Source organism: Lissotriton vulgaris, chromosome 3_1 (assembly GCF_964263255.1).
Source record: "Lissotriton vulgaris chromosome 3_1, aLisVul1.2, whole genome shotgun sequence".
NCBI lineage: Eukaryota > Metazoa > Chordata > Amphibia > Caudata > Salamandridae > Lissotriton > Lissotriton vulgaris.
The window spans coordinates 1,511,248,366-1,511,270,752 of NC_141689.1; the positions used below are offsets into that span (position 1 = coordinate 1,511,248,366).

Here is a 22,387-nt window from a genome sequence, read left to right on the forward strand (position 1 = left end):
GGGGTACAAACTACTACGGAGAGAACTCAAGTTTTATTTACACAGTTATGTACGTAAAAACAGGATAAAAAATGACACAGCATCTCGGGCACAATAAATATATCAAAATTTTCTTCAACTGAATAGCGGTTAAAAGCTTATATGGATAAAAGCAGGTTATGTCACAATATCATCACGAGAACATGTACAATTAGGCAATTACATACCAAAATTGCCCAGACCATTAATTTGCAGAGGTCCACAAACCCAGTCTCACGGAGGTCTGAAACTCAATAAATTGAGAAAAAAAATGTCGAATCCCATCAGACGAGCGCGCTTTTCCTATCATTGTCCATCTTGGTTCGGCAAACCTGGAGTCAGGTTTGTAGAATCTAAGCCTTCCAATTGGCTGATTGAAACACAGAGAAAAGTGTTGTAACTACCTTTGTAGGGAGAAGGAATTCAGCCCCCTCATCTTTGAAAGAATTGTGAACGGGGCTGGATGAGTACACCTTGACCTCCAAGCACACGATGGTGGCCTAAAAGGGCACCCCGTTTAAATTATAGAAATGATTAGAGTTTTGCAGTAGAGTTTGGGATCCTTAGCACAGCCCAAGAGATCAACAACTACTATCTTAGGACCGCAATTCCAGTGCAAGCTTCACAGGCAAAGGGTGGCAAACGCAAGGCAAGCTTCAGGGATCCATGCTGGCCTAATAATAATAATAAAAACATTTATTAAGCGCATGGTTACACAGAAGAACAGTGCATCCCCGCGCTGTGAATGCATTCCGTCAGAACTCCAGAACGGGCCCACCATAGAGGGGAGGAAGGAACAAAAGGAACCTAATGGAACTAAACCTTGGGGAACAAATGGGTCTTTAATTTCAGCCTAAAATGCGATTAAGAAGGTTCCATTCGAAGTTCATTCCAGTATTTGCTTGCTAGGAATCTAAAGGACCGACCTCCCATCTGTGCTCTTCGGATACGAGGGACCACCAGTTGCATGCTGCCCATAGATCTCAAAAGCTGTTTGAGGCGATATATGGCCTAATGATAGGGTCTGCAAATCCGATACCAAGCGTCGGCCTCTCCAGAATGTCCAACTGTAGGAAGGTGGATACCTGACTATGGTTACCCCAGATTTTTTTGCCTTGTGTTTAGCTGGTTTTCGACTTAGTTGGCCTGGGACCCTGCTAATCAGAGTCCCAGGCTATCTGCCCTCTCTGTAAAATGGACTCCATGCACCCTAGGTGTATAACCAATTTGGTACTGGACACCTTATCAGCTCCTGTACAGTGCACTATAGGTGCCCAGGGCATAGGTGCATCTGAGGCCTACCAGGGGCTGCAGCATATCTTTTGCCACCCCTGGCTGTTACTTAAATCGACACAACTGGCTGATCACTCAGCTGGGGCAAGGTGGTGTAATCACCCCTTGCTTAGATATAGTATACCTATATCTAAACCTATATCTGGACACATATATACCTATCAGTCACTCCTATGGCGGGCCTTAACAATCCTGGAGGCAGAGTGCTTGGTTTTATGTGAGATGGTGCTCTAGCATGAGGTGAGCCTGTCTGCAGCTGTCGGGACCAACTCCCTTAGCTGTTCCGGGATATTGCCATACCATATACTCTTAAGTGCATTATAATCCTCGCGGTTACTTGCTAACTTTGGTTTGGCTTTATAAAAACATGTTGTGTAAGGTGTCATACGCTTTGGAATACTACCCCCTCGCCAGTCCTGGTGACGGGGGTAGCATTCCACCCTCCTTGAGGGAGAAGACATGTTACTTTGCTAAAACGCGGTTAATCCTAACCAGAGCCTCAGCATCACAAAATGGACGCTGCTGCCACAGACACAAGTCTGACCTCCTACTGCTGACCGAAACTTGGCAGGGGAGGCCTGGACAAAAGGTTTCCTGTCACAGGGAGGTGCTACACCCTGATTGGGGCAGGGTGGGCTGAATGAAACTAGACACTGCCTGGGGCACACAAGGTGTCCCATGCAAAATCCAGTCAAACCGGTTCTGGGGCACTCCAGCCTCAGTCCTGGCGCAAAACTGGACAAAGGGAAAGGGGTGTAACCACCCCCTTCCTGGGTACCACCCATAGGAGGGACCTAGCAGGTAGTCCAGCCCCTTGATTTGGAATAAAGGTAGGAGCTGTGCTAGTGCACATCAGATTATCCTGACTGAAACTTATGAAACGAAACTCTGGACCCTTCGACATCCCAGTCGACGTAGAAGACTGAAGAATCTCCCTTGTGGTCAAGGAGTGACCACCCTGTGCAAACAGGCACCATCCAGCGCCTCACCATTTGCTTTGTTGCAGTTTCTGACAGAACTCGAGCAACAGAGATCAACAAGACCCAGCTTTCCTGCCTTCCAACAGCCCGATACACAGTCCCAGCGAATCTGAGACCCGTGGAGGCGACATGAAGTGTGGGGCCAGTCATCTTGGAAAAAATACGAAGTGCTGACCGTGCAGCTCCCGAGGCTTCCTCGATGTTGTGCATTAAGGTTTGAGAAGCCCCAGCCCCGAGCAACCTTTGCACCAAAGCTCATCCCTCCACACTCACCGAGTGCTGTGTGGGGCCCTTTGGCATTTTCCTGCTTGACGCGTTGGTCCGGTCGCTTGCCCGTTGGCTAACGGCCCCAGTACCAACGAACCTTTGAATTTGCTCTGCTAGTCTGGTTGCTCCAGACTGGCCCTCACTCCCCTGAAAAGGAGCACCCGCTCTGACCTTGCTGGTCCGAGTAAGAAGCAATCTTCGAATCCTGCGTGGGTTGCACTTGCCAAAGCTTATTAGCTCCAATCCAGAAGCTGGCACTGCCGACAGCGAGAGCTTTTGTGGGACAGCTCGTGATCTACTCCTGGACATCCTCAGTGCCCCAGAGTCTACGTGGCAGCGGAGACAAGCTTCTCAACAACCACCTGATTGCGCCCAACATCGCCTGGTTCCTTCCTGGTCACTGGCTAGTGGCCCAGACTCTGTCCCCTCTGCTTTCAGGTACTCTACATCTTCAATCCACCTTTGGATCCACCCAGACTCTTCTCTCCTGGCCGCCTGCAGCATCTTCATCTCCAGGCTCCATAGATCTACCCGACGAAACCCGACACACTTTGGCACCTATGCACCCGCTTCCTGTGGGTGAGGTAACTCATGAACGCCGGTGCTCCTGTAGTGGTTTACACCTCTAGTGTCTAAGTCTAAAGTTTTGTATTTCTAGTCCAGTCGGAAGACTCCTAAAACTGTAACTCGATAACTTTTACGCACCATTGACTTTGCATTGGTGCATGCGTGTGCTTTTAACGCTGCATCCGAGTCCCGCGGGCCTCTCCCGACTTCATCACTGTTAGTCCAGAGTAGCCCCAGCGATTCCCAAGGCCCTAGGCCTTACCACTGATCAAATATTGATACTTATACCACTTTTTTGATATATGGTTTGAGTGGCCACCGGCCTCACCCATAAATGTGCAACTTTCATATGTTAAACTGTGCTTTTGTTTAAACGCTTGTGCTTCTATACTCATAAAGAGTACAGGGGATTATTCTGAGAATAAATATATATATTTTTATAATATATAACTTGTGTGGTGTCCTTTCATTTGATATTACAGGATTGCATATGGTACAACAGCTGGCTTCACATGCCCTCTTGAGTTTAGCCTGAAGGCTGCTTAGTCCATGCTACCCCTAGAATAGCTTGTCTTTTTAAGGTTGACTTACAACCACCACCATAAGGGATTGTTTGGACTGATACAAGGTGCCCACAGAATTGTGGACATCATACATCAGGCCAACTTCTCACACCAACATTGGTCCATAGGGTTGTGAATCCTGTGGTAGGATTGCGAAGAACTTTTAGAGAAAATGGTAAGGTTTGCATGCAATCTCCATGCACGGTGATTATTGGTTCCTTGCAGTAAGTTGGGTGAAGTCCCTGCAAATAGGCCATGCCCGGCTGTGTGCGGCCGTGAGGACTTACCAAAGGCCAACCCTGAAACAAGCCCTTGCTTTGTATGGCTAAAGGCCATGCACAGCGGGGAAAGCCGATCTAGCATGGGTTGAACACAGGGCCTGGCAATATTGCACACCCTCCGTACAAATCCACCAGGGCTATGGCTAAAGACGTTGCGAGCCGGTATTGGTCAATGGTGACTAGCTTTTCCTGAAGGTTGGGTTCCACACAGCCTAAAGATCTGTGGCAAAAAGTCAATAGCATTTTGAATGGGTAACATTCAGGAACCAAACACATCTCTGCAATGATCAATTAGGATTTGCAGATCCTCTGCTATTACTGGAAAATAGCCATTAATGGGACCGGCATGCCTTGTTTCATGATATTGGTTCCTGAATTCAACAAGGCTTAAAACTTGGAAAAGTTGAAAAGTAACACTACATATGTGAATTTTTAGTTGTTTAGGCAACCACAGCTTCTGAACAACATATTAAACATTGACAACTGTTTACAACGTTTACAGGGTTTGCGGTACTCTTACTTGGATCGACAGTACTCCTAACAGAAGTCCTGTCATACAAAACATGACAGGACAATACAAAACATCGGAAGTTCCAAAAATAATGACTGCATATCTATTGACCGTAAAAAGTCTAGAAATTGAGATTGTCCAACCCCTATCAGGCAGCCAACCCCGCAAATATTCTTTTTACTTTACGGCAGTACACTCGCTGTACCATCGCCCAAGGGTCACCTCAGTGATACTGCGGGACCATCAAAGATTCTGCCCAGTATAATTTGCTCTGTCCTGCAGTACTGCTCCAGCAGGGCTCCCACATTACCTCAGCACCTGGGTGGTCCCTCTGGGTCCGCACCAGAGGGTCAGGATGCCCCTGTCATGCCCCTGATATATATATATGTTTTGTAGTTTAGTCCTGTAATGGCGCTCACAACATTTTTCTTCAAGTTGTGACCATCCAATCAGATTTGGCCAAAAAGGCAAATGGAAGAAAAAGGTCTCAGACAATCAAATTCCTTTTTTTTTAAATTTATGAAAACTTGGGACTCCCACAGGACTTCCACAGTCTAACCTTCCAGATATCACTAAAATGTTAATCCCTTTGCGACTTACTCAAGCACCTCTATAAATGCAAATTTCTCAAACGCCTGAAAGGATATACACCTAATAATGAAAAGCATGTTTTCTCTGTGCATATCCGGTCTGCTTTTTTTCTGGATCACTTCCTAAAATTTCCTACAGAAATTAACATGGGAAAACAGCGTTTTGGGATCCCCATCCATCCCCTTATTCTTAGCCCCCCACTTGACAGATCACCCCCAAACTCTTAAGGAAAGAACGGAGATGGATATACTTATTTTTGGAAAGTTTTGTGAAGATTTGTCAAACAGCTGAAAGTTATTAGTGAAACAAAAAACACTGTTCCTATGTAAACTCTGTCCTAACTATAACTACACAGTGGCATTTGCCACTGTGTTTTTTAGAGTTAAGAAGACTAAATCTGTATTTACCATTTTATATTTACCTTGGCTACTGATGTTCTGTCTACGATATTTTTGTAGCATGATATCTTCAACTCAATATTTAGCTAGGAAGCAGATATTTTAGTAAGGCACCAGCAATCTAATCTGAGGATGTGTTAATTTTGTGTGTATATTGTGTAACACCTAATCAGTGGTATATTTGTGGTTCTATTTTAAAGTTTACACATGTGTTTGTTGGGGTGAAGGTGGGCATGACTGTGTGTGTCTTTCTAATGAGAGATGCTTGAACTTTATCCTGTGGAGAAAATAGACCTGATTGATGCACACATGCCTGCACGAAAGCTGGCTGCTGTGTGCCCCGGCTTGTTACATACCTGACGAAGGGGTGGAGGTCAGAAGGATATGTGACAGTCTGAAAAGGCCTTTAGCCTACAAGCGAACATGTACTCACTTGTTCTTCTTTTCAGCACCTGTCATGTGTGATCTGAATTGAATGTCAAATAAACAGAATTCAAATAAAGTTTCTGCAGGCTGAATTCCTTTCAGGGGCAGCAGCAGTGTAATTTAAAGGTGTATTATTACCATTTACATGGCTTTGGGCCTGATTTATATTTGGCAATGAAAATCCTCCTAACCAGTGTTTGTACAAAATTACCCAGTACATTTTCCTCCCACTCAGCGCTTCCTCCAGAAATCGTACATTTTCAGTTATCGCTTTTGTTTATATCACTCCCTAAATCATGTTTAAAGTGGCACAGCCCTTAGATTACGACATAGTTCTGAGCTTTTCCTTAGAATCTGGCTTGAATCTGAAAAGAGCTTGCTGCACAGCAGGAATTTGCATACCCAAAACAGTCATGATTCAGGGCTGAATTTAAGCCTGTGTAAAATTTTAATTTTGCAGGTGAGATTGTGAATCTTACGTTATGCAATTTTTCTCGGAATTTTGAATTAGTCTGTCACAGGAAAAAAATACACAAAATAGCATGAGAAAATGTGTTGCAGCACGAACCAATCTTCTGCCAGTATCTCATGTGCCTCTTTTGGGAACGTTTGCAATTGCGCCAAAAAGTAATGCAAGATACCAGCGAACCGCATTTTTGTGAATTTGACTTGTCACGAAATTTTGCAAAAAGTGATTGATTTTTACTGAAATGGTTGTGCTGTTACTATGTGGTACACGAAGGTCAAGATTTACAAACACCTTGCGTTGTGTTTGCTTTACTTTTCGAAAGCAAACCTGAGGCAAATTGTGCAAGTGGGATTTAATATGCAACGTGAATCATGATTTGCTTTGGACAGTAACCCAAAATACTTTGCGTCAAGGGGACATTCCGTGGGTGTTGTATGGCCATTCTTAAGCAACCACCCATGGGTTTTGATGCAAATCCCTATCTACAAAGAATTGTAGACAAGGATTTTTGCCAACAGCCTGTGCCTTCTCGAGGAATGAGCATTGAGAAGAAATGTTTCTCCTCATTCTCCCCACTTAGAATGTGTGTGATGTACATAGTGGAAAAAGCCTTAAAGTATAGGATTTGTAATTTGTACTGGAAGGGAGCCATCACGGCGCAACTGTGTGTCTGTGTTGGTGCATGGGTGTCTAAAGGGGGACAGCGGAGGAAGAGAACAGAACATCGCCACATTTTAGCGGCTGTGCCTCTGGTCCGCTCTCTTCCTCTGACGCAACAGCAGCAGAGTAACTACTTGCTGCCCTGTGTTGCGTGACTACTTGATCAGCCTGGACCATATTGTCTTAGGAAATATACCAATCCTAATGTAAGTTAACTTTTATACGCCTGGCCAATTCGGAAACCTCTTAAAAAAAGGCATGATCTATGATTTTTAAGTGCCGCAATTCAATTTCTATAGGTTTCTGATTCATGGGTACATGTAAAAATCCTAAGGAGCATGGATGGAAAATGTACTTAAATCATATATTTATAAATCTCTTGCTATTTCTGCCTCCTTACTCCATCAGGTGGTCTGCAGCTCAGACAATAGACATATTCACATATTCAAATGTCTGCTTTTAGGAGTAGAATTGCATGTCTTAACAAGGTTTCAACAGTCAAACAAATTATTTTAAAGTGCTAGCTTTGTGTGTTTTACATGCTGCCCGAAAGTCCCCTGGTCTCCCCTTAAAGTACAACCTCAGAAAATTCAGCCTAACTGGCGGATTTTCTGCCACCACATAGGGACTTTAAGATCGGAGAAAACTGCAAATTCTGAATCTGTGAAACCGCAAGAAACGACTTGTCATTATGTTATTTCATTTAAGTTATTAAGTTATTCCTATCTTCTCTTTTAATTTTTCCTATTACCAGTAGGATAGTCCATTTGCCTGGTCATTTTGCACTGAACGTCTCAGGCCATAGACTTGGAGGGAATTGTGTAATGACTGTCTGAAGGGCACAGATTTGTATTAGATGGGGCATAGTGTGTGATGGCATGCCGTCTTTCCCAGGGTAAGGTGGTCTGAGACAGAGTATAGTTGGAAGATAGGAATTCCAGAAAAGAGCTGAGTCTAGAGAGATGGTCCTGCATTCCTTTGGGAATTTGCTGAATCAGTGGATTTACAAAGGCATCACGTTTGGTGATCTTGGAGTGCATTGAAAAAATAGTAGTTTTTTAAATTTTTAAATCTGTGCAGATGGAGAGTGCTTCAGAGATTAATCTTTTAGTTACTGGGTGCATTGAAAGAATGAAGTGGAAAGGAAAACTGCTTTTAAAGGTGGAATTGAAGGTGTCGGCCTTGGTGTGTTTGACTCATTGGAGTTTGCGGTTCAGTAATGTTGGTTGACCCAGGTGAAGGTAATTTACTTATCCTATAAAAAGAGGAATCATTTTTATTTTTCCATGATTGAGTGCTAGGTAGTGGAAGATAAGATTTAGGATTCTTAAGGGGGCGGGGGGTGGTTATGACCCGACAACAGCTTCGGCTTGAGGAATCAGTTTGAGCTTCAAGACCTAAATACCACTTGGTTTATTGCAAATGGTAATCAGGAAGGGGCAGGGGGAGGGCAAGTCATTAGAAAGGCCAATAACTGCCTATCATCAGCATGCATTTGGAATTCTACAATGGATTGCCTAATTGCCAGAGGCAGGAGCTGCACTTATGTGTTAAAGTGGAGGGGAGTAAGACATATCCCTGAGGAACAGAATATTATTCATGCAGAGAAGAAGTCAAATTCTACTTGCTTTGTCCACTAATTGAGAAATAATCTTAGTTCTGCGCAACACATGCATTCAGCTTTCTAATTCATCAATGATTACTTCTCTATCATATAGTGTCAAAGGATTCTGACATAGCCAAAAGAAATAGGCCTGGCAGAAAAGTCTTATTTCATTCTTCCAGAAGCATACCTTGGCATAGACCACATCTAACTCACTGAAACTGTATTACAAGCTGTCAAAAGATGTTGAATTAAAATATCCACTCTATGTTGTTCCGAAGAAAGGGAACATTAGTGCCTCTTTAGAGGTAGTTTAACTACAGAGGCCCTCATTATGATGTTGGCAGAGTTGCCTTCAACCAACACGGTTGCGGATTGGGAACCGACCTCTCTGAGGTCAGCGGTTCTGACCACATTATTTGGATGCGACCACACATGTTGTGGTTGCAAATTTCTATTTTTCAGTGGGAACTTGTGTGGCAGGCTGAAACTGTCCTCAGCGCAACCTCCCATTGAAAAAGGGACGTTTTTAAACATTCCTGCACCATGTGGCAGGCACCTCAGAGCCAAATGCGGAGGGCCAAGAGGCCCTGCTAGGGCCCCCCAAGTCAGTTTTGACAGCCAATCCATGTCAGAAAGCCCAACATGGATTGGCTGTTGGAAACCGACATCATAATCCCGACGGCAGAAACGCCATGCTTAAGGGTTTATGAGGCCTTTCCTACTGGCCAAAGGGCTCCTTGAGCCCATTGGAACTGCGTTGGATTTCCGACCGCTGTTATCATAATAAGACGGTTGGACTTTAAATCTACAATGTCGCTGGTAAGACCGACATTATAAGTAGGCCCAAAATGATATAGTCCATCTGGAACCTGGCCATTACAGGTTGGATCTCATAACAATATTTCTCGTAGCATAGAACAGGCAGAACTTCCTGAAAATTATTTTGGAGAAAACCAAGGTGCTGGTCTTTAGAAAAAAATGATTGACTCTGAATGGTACCTGAATGTCCGTAATGTGGAAGTAGTGGAATCATATAAATATCTATGGCTATCCTTTAATAGGAGCTTAAAATGGGGCACACATATGGGGTGCGTCAAGATCTATTCAGCAAGCTGGTTTTCTGGTCAAATTTAACTTGTCCCTCAATCCCCTAATGAAAGCTTACGACAGGAATATTCCCCTTCTGGGGCTGTATGGAGCAGAGGCACTTCCCTTAGATCCCTCTTGTGATTGGAACCCATTGGAGGGGGCAGTACTCAGGAAGCTCTTGTCGCTGCCTCCAGGAACCATGGTTCAGGGTATAATGAGAGAATTGAATCTAGTTTCATGGAATATGTTAACAAACTCCTGCGTCCTGAGATTTTTTAGCAAGCTATTGATGGGTAGCAATACCCCAAAGGTATCTAAATTGTGTTGGGATGAAATCCATGGTAGTGAAAGAAAATGGGAAAGTGAAGTAAGAAGCAGGGTAAAGGATTTTGAAAAAATGCACTCTCTCTGAGGGACAATAGAATCTTGATCTCCCATCTCCAGCAAACTAGCCTTGAGAGAATCTGTGGGAAAGGTTGCCAGTTCTCTGGACCTAGCCTATCTAAGGGAAAAGTCTTCGATCAGCTTCTCATTAAAAACCCTTGGCCAGGACAGGTCTTGAACTACTTGGCCTATATCCCCAACCCCAGATTACGAAACAAAATTTTAAAAGTGAGAGAGGAGTGTAACCCAGTCTTTTTATCCCGTGAATGGTGCAATGTGATTAAGAATTGTTATGCATTTTGTACATGTCCTCTAAATGTAAAATGCTCCTTGTCTCATGTACGTTTGGATAGTGTTTTTTATATTTCTGATCATTTTAAGTTTTTAAGACCATTGTTTTTAGAATATCAAACATATCAAAGGCTGGCGGCGATTAAACTGTTGTCCGAAATCAGTTTTTCGATGTGACCGTGGGAATTGTACATTTTATACTGACAGTCAAAAAGAGTTTTAAGGATAGGTGTGAAAAGGGGGTGCTGTTTCAAGAGGGTCAGTGGGTTTTTATGGCAATTTTAGAATATACGGCTGTTGGATTGTTTTAGAATGTTTTATGGATAATTGCCTAAATAAACTTTGTATTACCTACCTGTTTTAATGATGTCTGTGAATTCGGGGCTGCTGCACTTCAATACATTCTCTGGTGGTATCTTTTAGGCTGGAGTAGTCAACTGCTCATACTGATAGTCCTTGGATACAATGTACTTTCCCAGATACTTGCCATCAAATGTTGCAAAGTGGAAGCATTGTCTGCTACTCAGGGCTGGCACGAGATGTAAACTGAATGGAGATGACATCTCTGCCACAAATTTGCAACGTATTGGGATAGAACATAAAGAGGCCAGGGATGGTTTGGTATCTATTTTTAGGTGATGCAAGAGGACAAAATGTTTTTGTTTTAAATAAGCACCTTTGGGTACTGAGGATTGTTCCGCTACTACGGCATTTCAGCACACCCATTCTGCATCCATCTACCAAAAGCATATGTAAGAATCTGTGGAACCTGATGAGTGCAGTTCTATGATTAGATTGTAAAGGTGTCTTTTACATACAAGGTTTAACATGATGTTGTTCTTTTACTCTCCAGCTCCCTCTATTGTGACTCCCCCAAAACAGACCTGGAACATCAGTGGGGCGCAGGTGTATCTGAGCTGTGAAGTCATTGGAATTCCAACCCCAATCCTCACCTGGAACAAGGTCAGTGCCAGCATCAGTCATGTTCTGAATGATAGCACTTATGAATCAGTGAATGCTCAATTCTCATGTGTGGTATGGGTGGCACCACCCAGAAATACATGTTTGTGTTGCAAAGACACAAATGGGAGCCATCACTTTTCTGGGGGGTTGAGGGTGGTTTCTTCATGAAGTTTCTTAAGAGGTGGAGCGTCTCTTCTGCCTCTGTGGCGCAGACAGATGTCAGTGGGGATGGCGCAACTCAGGTTTTATGTGTGTGCATGTTTGTCATTGAGTGTGGATGACCTCCAGATTTCATTTAAATTATACTTTATAGAATACATTTTCAATCTTTCACCTACAGGCAGCTTTCAGCTGTTGGTGTCAACCTATTTTGTACAACACCAAAGCTTTGGTCAGCCCATTCTTTACCTTTGGTTGGTTTTGTTGGCAATCTCATTTGCTTGCTTCTTATTTGATGGATTCCCTTCCTCTTGTTTTGTTTGTCACTCCTCAGGAGCATTGCCTCTTCATGGCTTGTATCCTTCCATGGCTGACATCAGGAACGGAATGGTTATTTACCAGTAGGAGTAGTTTTGCATCTTGAAGAGTCTTCTTGATTCACATACTGTGCATCATTATTCCGCCATCTAGTGGTTGAGCCCAGAATAGTCTTTTTAGGTCTCGCGACCTATCAATGCACTTGCGCATTGAGCGGAGCGAGAATTCAAGTCGGCAAAATCCTCTTCAAACCAAGGGCTTTCAGCCCCGCGGTTTTCTTGCAGTTCACGTGAATCACGTGAGCAAACATGCACGCGCATTCACGGCCAGGGTTTCTCCTCCCCTAGCAGCACTCCTCCCACACCAGCAACTCCCCCCTCCCACACCTGCACCTCACTCTCTCTCCCCGCAAACACAGCCTTGCCGTAGCAGCACTCCTCCCACACCAGCACCTCCCCCTCCCACACCAGCACCTCCCCTATCTCTCCCCGCAAACACAGCCTTGCCGTAGCAGCACTCCTCCCACACCAGCACCTCCCCTCTCTCTCCCCGCAAACACAGCCTTTCCTTTCATTTCTCCTCCCCCTCCCCAGCCCGTAGCAGCACTCCTCCTTTTGCCTTTTCCCATCACCTCACCTATCCCTGTCTATGCTTGCATACCTATCTATGCCTGTCCCTGTCTTACTGTCCGTGTCTCGCTCTCTCTGTTACTATACATGACTTTCTAGGTCAATTACCCTCCCACAGGCTTCCCCAGCGCTGCCCCGCCCCCTGCTTCACGGCCAGGCCATCTGTTCCCTGCCAGACACGCGCATCGGCAGCATTTCTACAGCACAAGGGGCTGAAAAATAAAATATCTTTCACGGCAGCAAAGGCTTCACGCCACCCCAAAGACTGCAGTCTCCTGAAAGACCTAGAAATATCACAATGGCGCTAACTGAAAATAATTGAAGGTTTTGTGAGCATTTAATGCAACAGCACGGGCAAAACGAAGCCTTACATAACTAAAAAAACGGCAATCACCCTCCCACAGGCTATATCACAATGGCGCTAACTGAAAATAATTGAAGGTTTTGTGAGCATTTAATGCAACAGCACGGGCAAAACGAAGCCTTACATAACTAAAAAAAAACGGCAATCACCCTCCCACAGGCTTCCCCAGCGCTGCCCCGCCCCCTGCTTCACGGCCAGGCCATCTGTTCCCTGCCAGACACGCGCATCGGCAGCATTTCTCCAGCACAAGGGGCTGAAAAATAAAATATCTTTCACGGCAGCAAAGGCTTCACACCTCCCCAAAGACTGCAGTCTCCTGAAAGACCTAGAAATATCACAATGGCGCTAACTGAAAATAATTGAAGGTTTTGTGAGCATTTAATGCAACAGCACGGGCAAAACGAAGCCTTACATAACTAAAAACGGACAGCAAACCAATGAACTAATAAAAACGAAGAAGTCCAAATTTCGAATGCATCACTGAGAAAATTATTTTCTTTAGTGGCCCTGAAATGTATACTAGCATGAACACGAGTGAGGAACGTAACAATACCTTACTACCAACAACAATGTAACAATATCGCATTAGTGAAATATTTAGAGATCATGAAACACATTAAAAACCATACCGAAAGGTTTTGTTGACGCCATAATAATTCTGACAACTACCTCATCTCATAGAGCCCTTTATAACAATTAAATGCTAGGACAGGAAAATAAACATAATATCTACTTAGAGTTTGATGAAGAAATCTATGCCCACTGTATTGCTAGTCAGATCTCATTTTTAAATTAAATAGTGCTGGATCTTTTGTCTTCTATTTTATACACAACAAAAACATGTTTTTTAAGAGTGGGACTTGATAAATCTTTAGTGCATTTAAAATGCTTTTTTAGACTCTACTTCAAATAGGCTGTGTGTTGGGTGTAAAAGGATAAGAAGCCGAAGAGTTTCTTGCCAAAAATGTGATGCTCCAACTAATAGCAATGCACTGCAAAGAAAGCACTCCCTCGCCGGTGGAGTTGTACACTAAACACCTAGTAATAGCATGAGGACGGGATCGAAATAAGCCCCTGAAACATTCTACATGTAGTAACAAAAGGTGCACCAGGCAGCATTTCTCCAGCACAAGGCTCGCAAAAGGCTCTCCTCCCTCCCCACATCAAATGCATCAATCACCCTCCCACAGGCTTCCCCAGCGCTGCCCCGCCCCCTGCTTCACGGCCAGGCCATCTGTTCCCTGCCAAACCTCTCACACCTCCGTCACAGCATGTCGCCTTCTCTTCTCTCTGCTCTCCCCTCAGGCGCCGTGACATACTTCAAAGGCTTATCACTTCACACGGCCGCAGGCCGTGCAACCAGAGCACTTCAGTTGTTGCGCAGCCCCCCTCCCAGCACTGCCTTGTTACTCTCGGCAGCCGTGACTCCCTAAACACTTTTTATTTATATTTAATTAGCAGCAGCAGCATTTCATATAATGTGTTTCCAGCCTGAGATATTCGTCGCAGCCGTGACTCCCTAAACACTTTTTATATTTAACTTGCAGCAGCAGCATTTCATATAATGTTTTTCCAGCCTGAGATATTCGTCGATTTTTGATCCTCGCGCCTTTTCCCTTTCAGTTTGAAGGCTCGAGGGCTCCTTCACGCTTCACTACTCACTGCGTATTTATTTTACATTAGAGACTTGTGCTGCTCTTCGTGCTGCCCTTCGCGCTCCACTGCACGCAGAATATTTACATTTGGTTGGCTTAGCTGATGCACACACACGCAACACCACTCACCCACGTAACGCCACTCACCCAAGCAACACCACTCACACACGCAACGCAACTCACTCACGCAACGCCACTCACACGCAACGCCACTCACATGCAATGCCACTCACACGCAACGCCACTCACACGCAACGCCACTCACACGCAACGCCACTCACACGCAATGCCACTCACACGCAACACCACTCATCCACGCAACGCCACTCATCCACACAACGCCACTCATCCATGCAACGCCACTCATCCACGCAACGCCACTCACACATGCAACGCCACTCACACATGCAACGCCACTCACACATGCAACGCCACTCACACATGCAACGCCACTCACACACGCAACGCAACTCACTCACGCAACGCCACTCATCCACGCAACCCCACTCGCACACGCAACGCCACTCACACACGCAACGCAACTCACACACGCAACGCCACTCGCACACGCAACACCACTCACACACGCAACGCCACTCACACATGCAACGCCCCTCACACATGCAACGCCACTCACACATGCAACTCACACATGCAACGCCACTCACACATGCAATGCCCCTCACACATGCAACACCACTCACACACACAGCGCCACTCACCCACGCAACGCCACTCACACATGCAACGCCACTCACACATGCAACGCCACTCACACATGCAACGCCACTCACCCACGCAACGCCACTCCCTCACGCAAATCCACTCACACCCACGCAGTGCCACTTTTACCCACACAGCACCACTTTCAGACACACAACGCCACTCACACCCACGCAAGCCCACTATCACACACGCAACGCCACACTCACCCATGCAATGCCACTCACACACGCAACGCCACTCACCCACGTAACGCCACTCACCCACGCAATGCCACTCACCCACGCAACGCCACTCACCCACGCAACAACACTCACACATGCAACGCCACTCACCCACGCAACGCCGCTCACTCAAAGCCACTCACACCCACGCAGTGCCACTTTCACCCACACTGTGCAGTGCACAATAGGTCTCGCAGTAGGAAAGTTGGAGCTATTGGTTTTGTAAATGACAAAGCCCTTTATGTTTTTAAAATGAAAACAAAAATAAAAGGCATTGTTATTTGCAATTGTAATAGCTCCAACTTTCCTACTGCGAGACCTATTGGCAACGCCAGTGCTTGTTTTCTTCTGTTTGGGGCATCAGCAACCACCATTTGGAGCTTGGTCCATCCCTTGTGTGATGACAGAAGGAGCCGCGGAAGTTCCTGTGTGTGGTTGCCATCTTCGGATTCTTTTTTCCCTCTTTCTCTAGGGTATGTCTTAAATTCTGTTGTGTTTAGATGTTAGTTCTTTGGTTTAAGTGATCTGTTGCTCCACCTGTTTGCATTCCTCCTCTAAGGTGAAGTGGGTGGGTCTCATGTGAATCCAGAAAACTCTTCAAGCTGCAAAACGAATCTTGCTAGTAAGTAACCATTTTGTTTTGCAGCATGAATCCTTTTCTGGCTTCACATGCTGCACATTAGATTCTTTTTTTAAATAAACTTTTTCTTTGATTTTCTTCACTTGCATACAAGAAGCAAATTAAAGATGTGAATGGTACAGCATCATCATGTAGGGCACACTTACATACAAATGCATAATGTGGTTTTCATTTTAATCGAGTAAGGGGGTGTTACGCTACTATCGAGTATTGTGGTGCTGGTGATACTGCATTGTGCTGATCGTGCTCTAGCTGTGAGTTCAAGACAATCTTATGGTAATGACCTTACATGTGAAGGTGTGTACTTATTGTGAGCTATATGGGGGGGTTAACTTGTATCGAACATGGGTGAGCGGGTGTAAACTGGGCATTTGCTCTATAGAGGGTACAGAGGTGATTAGTGAATATGATGGAGCAGGTGCATGCGGGTGCAACATTAGCGTATGAGGGTCCTTGGGGAACCGAATGTAGCTCATGCATGTGGTGTCTGAGTCGTAGTAGAGGTTATGCCGGGTGGTTTTATTTATTTATTTATTTGGCTACTTATATAGCGCTAATCTGTCACCCAAAGGGCATCCTGGCGTTTTCCGGTCGGGCTCAATCTGTGGTTCTGGTGGGTGAAGGTATTATGCTCAATTGTGGGGGAGGGCGGTGAGGGTGCTTACATATTTCTAGAGATACATGTGGTGATGGCGAGGGAGGTGTGGTGCATGTAGTAATTCATTTGAAATCGTGAAGGAGTACCGCCATTAGCATGGAGATGTGCTGTTTGTGTATTACCCGGGCTTCTTCATACCGGAGTGTGTTTTCTTCAGATGCACCCCATTTGCTGACCGCCCCTATCCAGGCTGCCAGCAGGGGTCCTGCTGGTGCGCGCTAGGGCATTGCAATCCAGTGTTGTGCCAGAAGTAGGGCTAGTGATGCGAATCTCATCTGGACTTTGTGGTGTTTACTGCGCCGGGTTATACCCAAGACACAGGCATCCCATGTACTTATATTGGTGAGACCTGTTGTTTCGCTGATTGTGTTGTGGATTGTACCACAGTATAATTGGAGCATGGGACAACTCCAGAACATGTAGTAGAATGTTGCATGGGGGTATGATATCGAGGGCATCCAACTGTGTATTTGGGTAAAAACGTTGAAGGCGTTCGGGTGTTAGATAAGCACGGTGTAATATATAAAATTGTATGTTTTTAAAACAGACGTTGCAGGAACGCTTCTTTGAGAGCTCCAACACTTGCTCCCATTCCCTGTCATGCAGTGGCCTCTGGAATTCTTCTTCCCATTGGTGGCGTAAGGGAATAAGAGATGTAGCTGCCATAGCGGGACTATGACCATTTTGGCCAATGCGTTTTCCCCCAGGGAGGATAGGGGAGAGTGCGCTGGAACCCAATGGAGGTACGAATGCCTACCAGTGCTTTGCGGTGGTTGCCTTCATATATGTTCTGTGGGGTGTGATAAAGTTGCATGCCTAGATAGCGAGGGGCTTCCGCATTTCAGGTGAGACTGACGTCTCCTATACGTATCGTTTGTGGGGAGAGGTCGGCACTAAGGGGATAGATAGAGGATTTTGCCCAGTTAACTTTGAGGCCTGCCACTGCGGCAAAATCTGCTAGGGCGACGAGAATGGGTGTAAGGTCCATTGTGATGTCTTGTACGTAGAGTAATAGATCGTCGCCACACAGGGATACGCGGTGGGTGTCACCTGATAACGGAATACCCCAATCCCCTCCTTCCCTCCTAAAATTAATTGCTAGCAGCTCCATTGCCAGGGCAAAGTGGAGGGGGGTGGGTAGTGGGCAGTTATGTTGAGCCCCCCTGGATACCTTGAAGAAGGGCGAGTTGTGGCAGCCTAGGTGGACCCTGGATGTTGGGTTTGTGAATATTAATCTTGTGTGCCTGTAGGGTTGGGCCCACACCCATGCACTGGAGTACAGTGAAAAGGTGTGACCAGGACAGAGTATCAATGGCCTTTTCAAGGTCTAGGATCAGGCACATGGCACGAGGAAATTGGTCTTGCAGCCGATCCTGAATGTAAAAAAGTCAACAAATGTTTTGGGATGTATTTCTGCCCTGGACTAAACCGGAGTGGTCTGAGTGTATTAATTCTGGGAGGATAATGGCATAACGGTCAGCTAACATCTTACCAAAAATTACCCCAGGAGTCGCGGGTCGCGCTCAGGCTTTAGAACGGAGACTATGAAGGATTTGCAGAGCGATCCTGGGAGCGCTCTGCCCTCTAGTGCTGCCTTGTAAACATCCACCAGTCTAGGTGTTAGGTGCATGGAAAAGGTATGATAATACTCTACTGGCATACCATCAAAGCCCAGGGCTTTGTTTCTAGCCAGCATTCGAATTCACCTCTGTATTCATGATAGCGGCGTCAAGAGTGGTTCTGTCAGCATAGGGTCTACTTGTGTGGGGGCTCTGTATAAATCCTTGTAGTAGTCAAAAAATGCATAGGTGAAATCTGCTTGGGAGTGGATTGTCATTCCTACAGAGGCAATTATTCCTGTTATCGAGGGTGTGTCAGTGTTTGCCCGTTTGAGCCATGCCAGTAGCTTTCTTGCTCTGTTGCCCTCCCTGTGTATGCCCTGAAGTTGTATCGTCTATGGTCAGCTACAGCTGCTGCGTACGTGCTCTTGGCCTCTGCCACTTGCATCAGTGGCACTTTGCCCATATTGGCTGCCTGAGTCAGGGCCGCCAGCTTACACTCTTCTTTTTGTACAAGTCTGTCTAATAATGTGTGTTTCCCTTATATTTGCCGTACGCATGCCCCCCTGGTAACGACTTTGAACGCATCCCATTTGAGCATTCTTGTAGTGGCTGTTTTGGAGTTTTCTGTGAAATAATCATTAATAGTTTTTCTCTGTTTGTGCCGGAATACTTGATCTTCAAAACATTTTCATGATAGCCGCCAAATTGGGACTGGGGTGGGGGAGGGGGGGTTGCCATGCAATGGTTATCCTGTGTGCATTGTGATGGAAAAAGGTCCGCACTAGGTAGTCTGATCCTGAATCCTGGGAATAATGGTGGGCGAGCATAGAAATCGGTCCAAGCGTATCCGGTAGACGTGAGGGATGGAATGGACGGAGTAAATTTTATCCGTTTTGTAGCTCCTGCGCCAGTCTCCGCTAGGGACCAATGGTGTGCCCAGGGGTTAAATCACTTTGTTTGTGCAGTGGCTAGGGATTATGGGTGTAGTGGATGTGATCTGTCTAAGTCAAGGTCCATAACGCAGTTATAGTCCCATCCCAATATCCATGGTGTTGCGGTAAATTGGGTCAAAGCATTAGAGAGGGTGTCCCAGAATTTCCCTTGTTTGGTATTTGGGGCATAGATAGTACTTATAAGGACCGTATGGCCATCTAAGAGACCCTCTAATAAGGCATATCGTCCCTCTGGGTTGGTCACTCTGCACATTTCCAGAAAAGGGACTCCTGGGCGGAGTCATATCCGTGCGTATGCGAAGTATGTAGTTGCACAGAAGGTTCCTCACCAACGTTTGCATAATTTGTCTAATTCCCCTGTGGATAGGTGTGTTTCTTGCAGCACTGCTATATGGGCTTGTTGCCTTTTTATGTATGAATAGTCTGTGTATCTTTTACATGCTGAGTGCATACCGTGCACGTTTAGGATAAGGATTTTAAGGTCCATGGTGTGTTGCATATTACGATGTGGGTGTGCTGGTAGTAGGGGTATAGACATGGGCGATGCTGAGCTATTCCTGTATGTTTCCTGATTGCATCAATTGTCCTTAGCCCATAACTCTTGACCAGCTTTGTGTATCTGTATAGCGTGATTGTAGGGGAAGGACATGAAGATATAAACTGGAGTGGGAAAAAAAGATCCCAGTACAGGTGACCTATCGCAACGGGATATACATGCATTCTGTGCATAATGCTATTTCACTAGTGTTATGTGGGGGCGGGCTAGATCTGCTGTGGCCTGTGCAGGATCTATGTGGTTGGTGGGGTTTCATGGTTACTTGTTCTACATCTGTAGTGTTGCGGGTTGTTTATGATAGCTGTAACATGCAATATGTGTATACATTAATGATTGGCTAGAGTTAAAGTAATCGTGTCTGCAGTTTGCGGTGTCACTATAGGTGGAGTCATTGAACCTGCTTGAGAGGTGACTGTTTTGCTGCCCTCCTCGTCTGAGGTGAATATGTGCAGACCTCTCTCTTCGTCTGTGTCCTTTGAGGGTGGTCTAATATCTGCCACCTACAGGGCCTTTCTGCATTTTGTGATGGTTTGCTCTAGGTTGGGGGATCCTGTTATAGAGCCACAGCTTGTTTTTCCTACCAGGACACCGCCGGGCTTTGCCTTCTTGTGACAGATCAGTACGTTTTGGAGTTAATCGCAAGAAGTCATGGTGATGATGTTCCAGCCAGTCGTTGACCTTTGCAAGATCGGTGAAAAACGTTGTAGTTCCATTGTGTATTATCTTGAGGCATGCTGGGAACAGTAATGATTATTGGACACCACGTTGGCGGAGGCGTCGTTTGATCTCCAAAAATTAGGATTGCTGCCCTCCTCGTCTGAGGTGAATATGTGCGGACCTCTCTCTTTGTCTGTGTCCATTGAGGGTGGTCTAATATCTGCCGCCTACAGGGCCTTTCTGTGTTCTCTGATGGTTTGCTCTAGGTTGGGGGATCCTGTTATAGAGCCACAGTGCCTTTTTCCTAGAGTTCAAGTAATCGTGTCTGCAGTTTGCGGTGTCACTATAGGTGGAGTCATTGAACTTGCTTGAGAGGTGACTGTGTCGCTGCCCTCCTCGTCTGAGGTGAATATGTGTGGACCTCTCTCTTCGTCTGTGTCCATTGAGGGTGGTCCAATATCTGCCACCTACAGGGCCTTTCTGCGTTCTTTGATGGTTTGCTCTAGGTTGGGAGATCCTGTTATACAGCCACAAAGTACATTTTGGAGTTAATCGTAAGAAGTCATGGTGATGTTGCTCCAGCCAGTCGTTGACCTGTGAAGGATGGATGAAAACCGTTGTAGTTCCATTGTGTATTATCTTGAGGCATGCTGGGAACAGTAATGAGTATTGGACACCACGTTGGCGGAGGTGACGTTTGATCTCCAAAAATTAGGTTTGCTGCCCTCCTCGTCTGAGGTGAATATGTGCGGACCTCTCTCTTCGTCTGTGTCCATTGAGGGTGGTCTAATATCTGCCGCCTACAGGGCCTTTCTGTGTTCTGTGATGGTTTGCTCTAGGTTTGGGGATCCCATTATAGAGCCGCAGCATGGGATTCCAGAGCGTGATCTGTTTTTCCTACAGGGACGCCGCCGGCCTTTGCGTTCTTTTGACAGATCAGTACGTTTTGGAGTTAATCGTAAGAAGTCATGGTGATGTTGCTCCAGCCAGTCGTTGGCCTCTGCAGGATAGGTGAAAAACATTGTAGTTCCATATTGTATTATCTTGAGGCATGCAGGGAACAGTAATGAGTATTGGACACTAAGTGGAGAAGCGTGGCTCAGTGGTGTGGAGAAGCGTGGCTCAGTGGTTAGAGGCGGCAGACCCAGAAGCTGAGATCGGCCGTGGACCAGGGTTCGATTCCCCGCCTCGGCGGGTCTCGGGCTCAAAAATTCCACGGAGTCGACAATTCTCGCTCTGGTGCCTACTCGACTCACGGGGTCACACTTTGCGACTCTGGGCAATAGCTTGCTTAATCTCCACTATGGCCCCTCGCTGCGGGATGCCTGGCTTTCACCTTGTGGATACCCGGCCGGGGTATCTCACAGGGGAATACCAGGACGGGTTCCCTAAGCAAGCGCCTTGAGACCCCTGGGTTAAAGTGCGCTATATAAATCGAAACACATTTACATTTACATTTACATTTACGTTGGTGGAGGTGACGTTTGATCTCCAAAAATTAGGATTGCTGGCGTTGTACGGCTCGTGAGTAGTCGGGGAAGAGCATAACATGTTTGTCTTCAATTCTTATTGGCCCCTTTTGCCGGGTTGTGCGGAGCACTGCATCTCAGTTGCAGAAGTGGAGGAGTTTCATGAGTAATGGGTGCAGGTGGAATCCCAATTGTGGACGTCAGGCTGGCACCCTGTGCGCTCGTTCCACTGAGAAGTAGGTGGTGAGTTCCAATCTGGGTGTGAAGGCACAAAGCCAGGTTTTTACATAGCTGATAGGGTCTGCCTCTTCAGTTCCTTCAGGCAGACCTGAGACGCAAATGTTACTTCTTCGTGAGCACCCTTCAAGGTCATCTGTTCGCTCTTCCATAGTCTTCTCCCATTACTGTAGTTCATGTAGCGTGTCCTGCAGCGATTTGCCTGGGGTTGCAGGGTGGTGAGTAT

The 22,387-nt window shown here is 45.9% G+C and overlaps 1 protein-coding gene across 2 annotated transcripts in view; it reads left to right on the forward strand.

Moving 5' to 3' along the window:
• The window catches only part of IGFBP7 (insulin like growth factor binding protein 7), a 144,900-nt gene that overhangs the window by 48,735 nt on the left and 73,778 nt on the right, over positions 1-22,387 (forward strand). For both annotated transcript variants that reach the window (XM_086961975.1, XM_086961976.1), the window contains exon 2: positions 11,248-11,357. In XM_086961975.1, the coding sequence (XP_086818101.1) occupies positions 11,248-11,357 (110 nt within the window). The remainder of the gene's footprint in view (positions 1-11,247; positions 11,358-22,387) is intronic.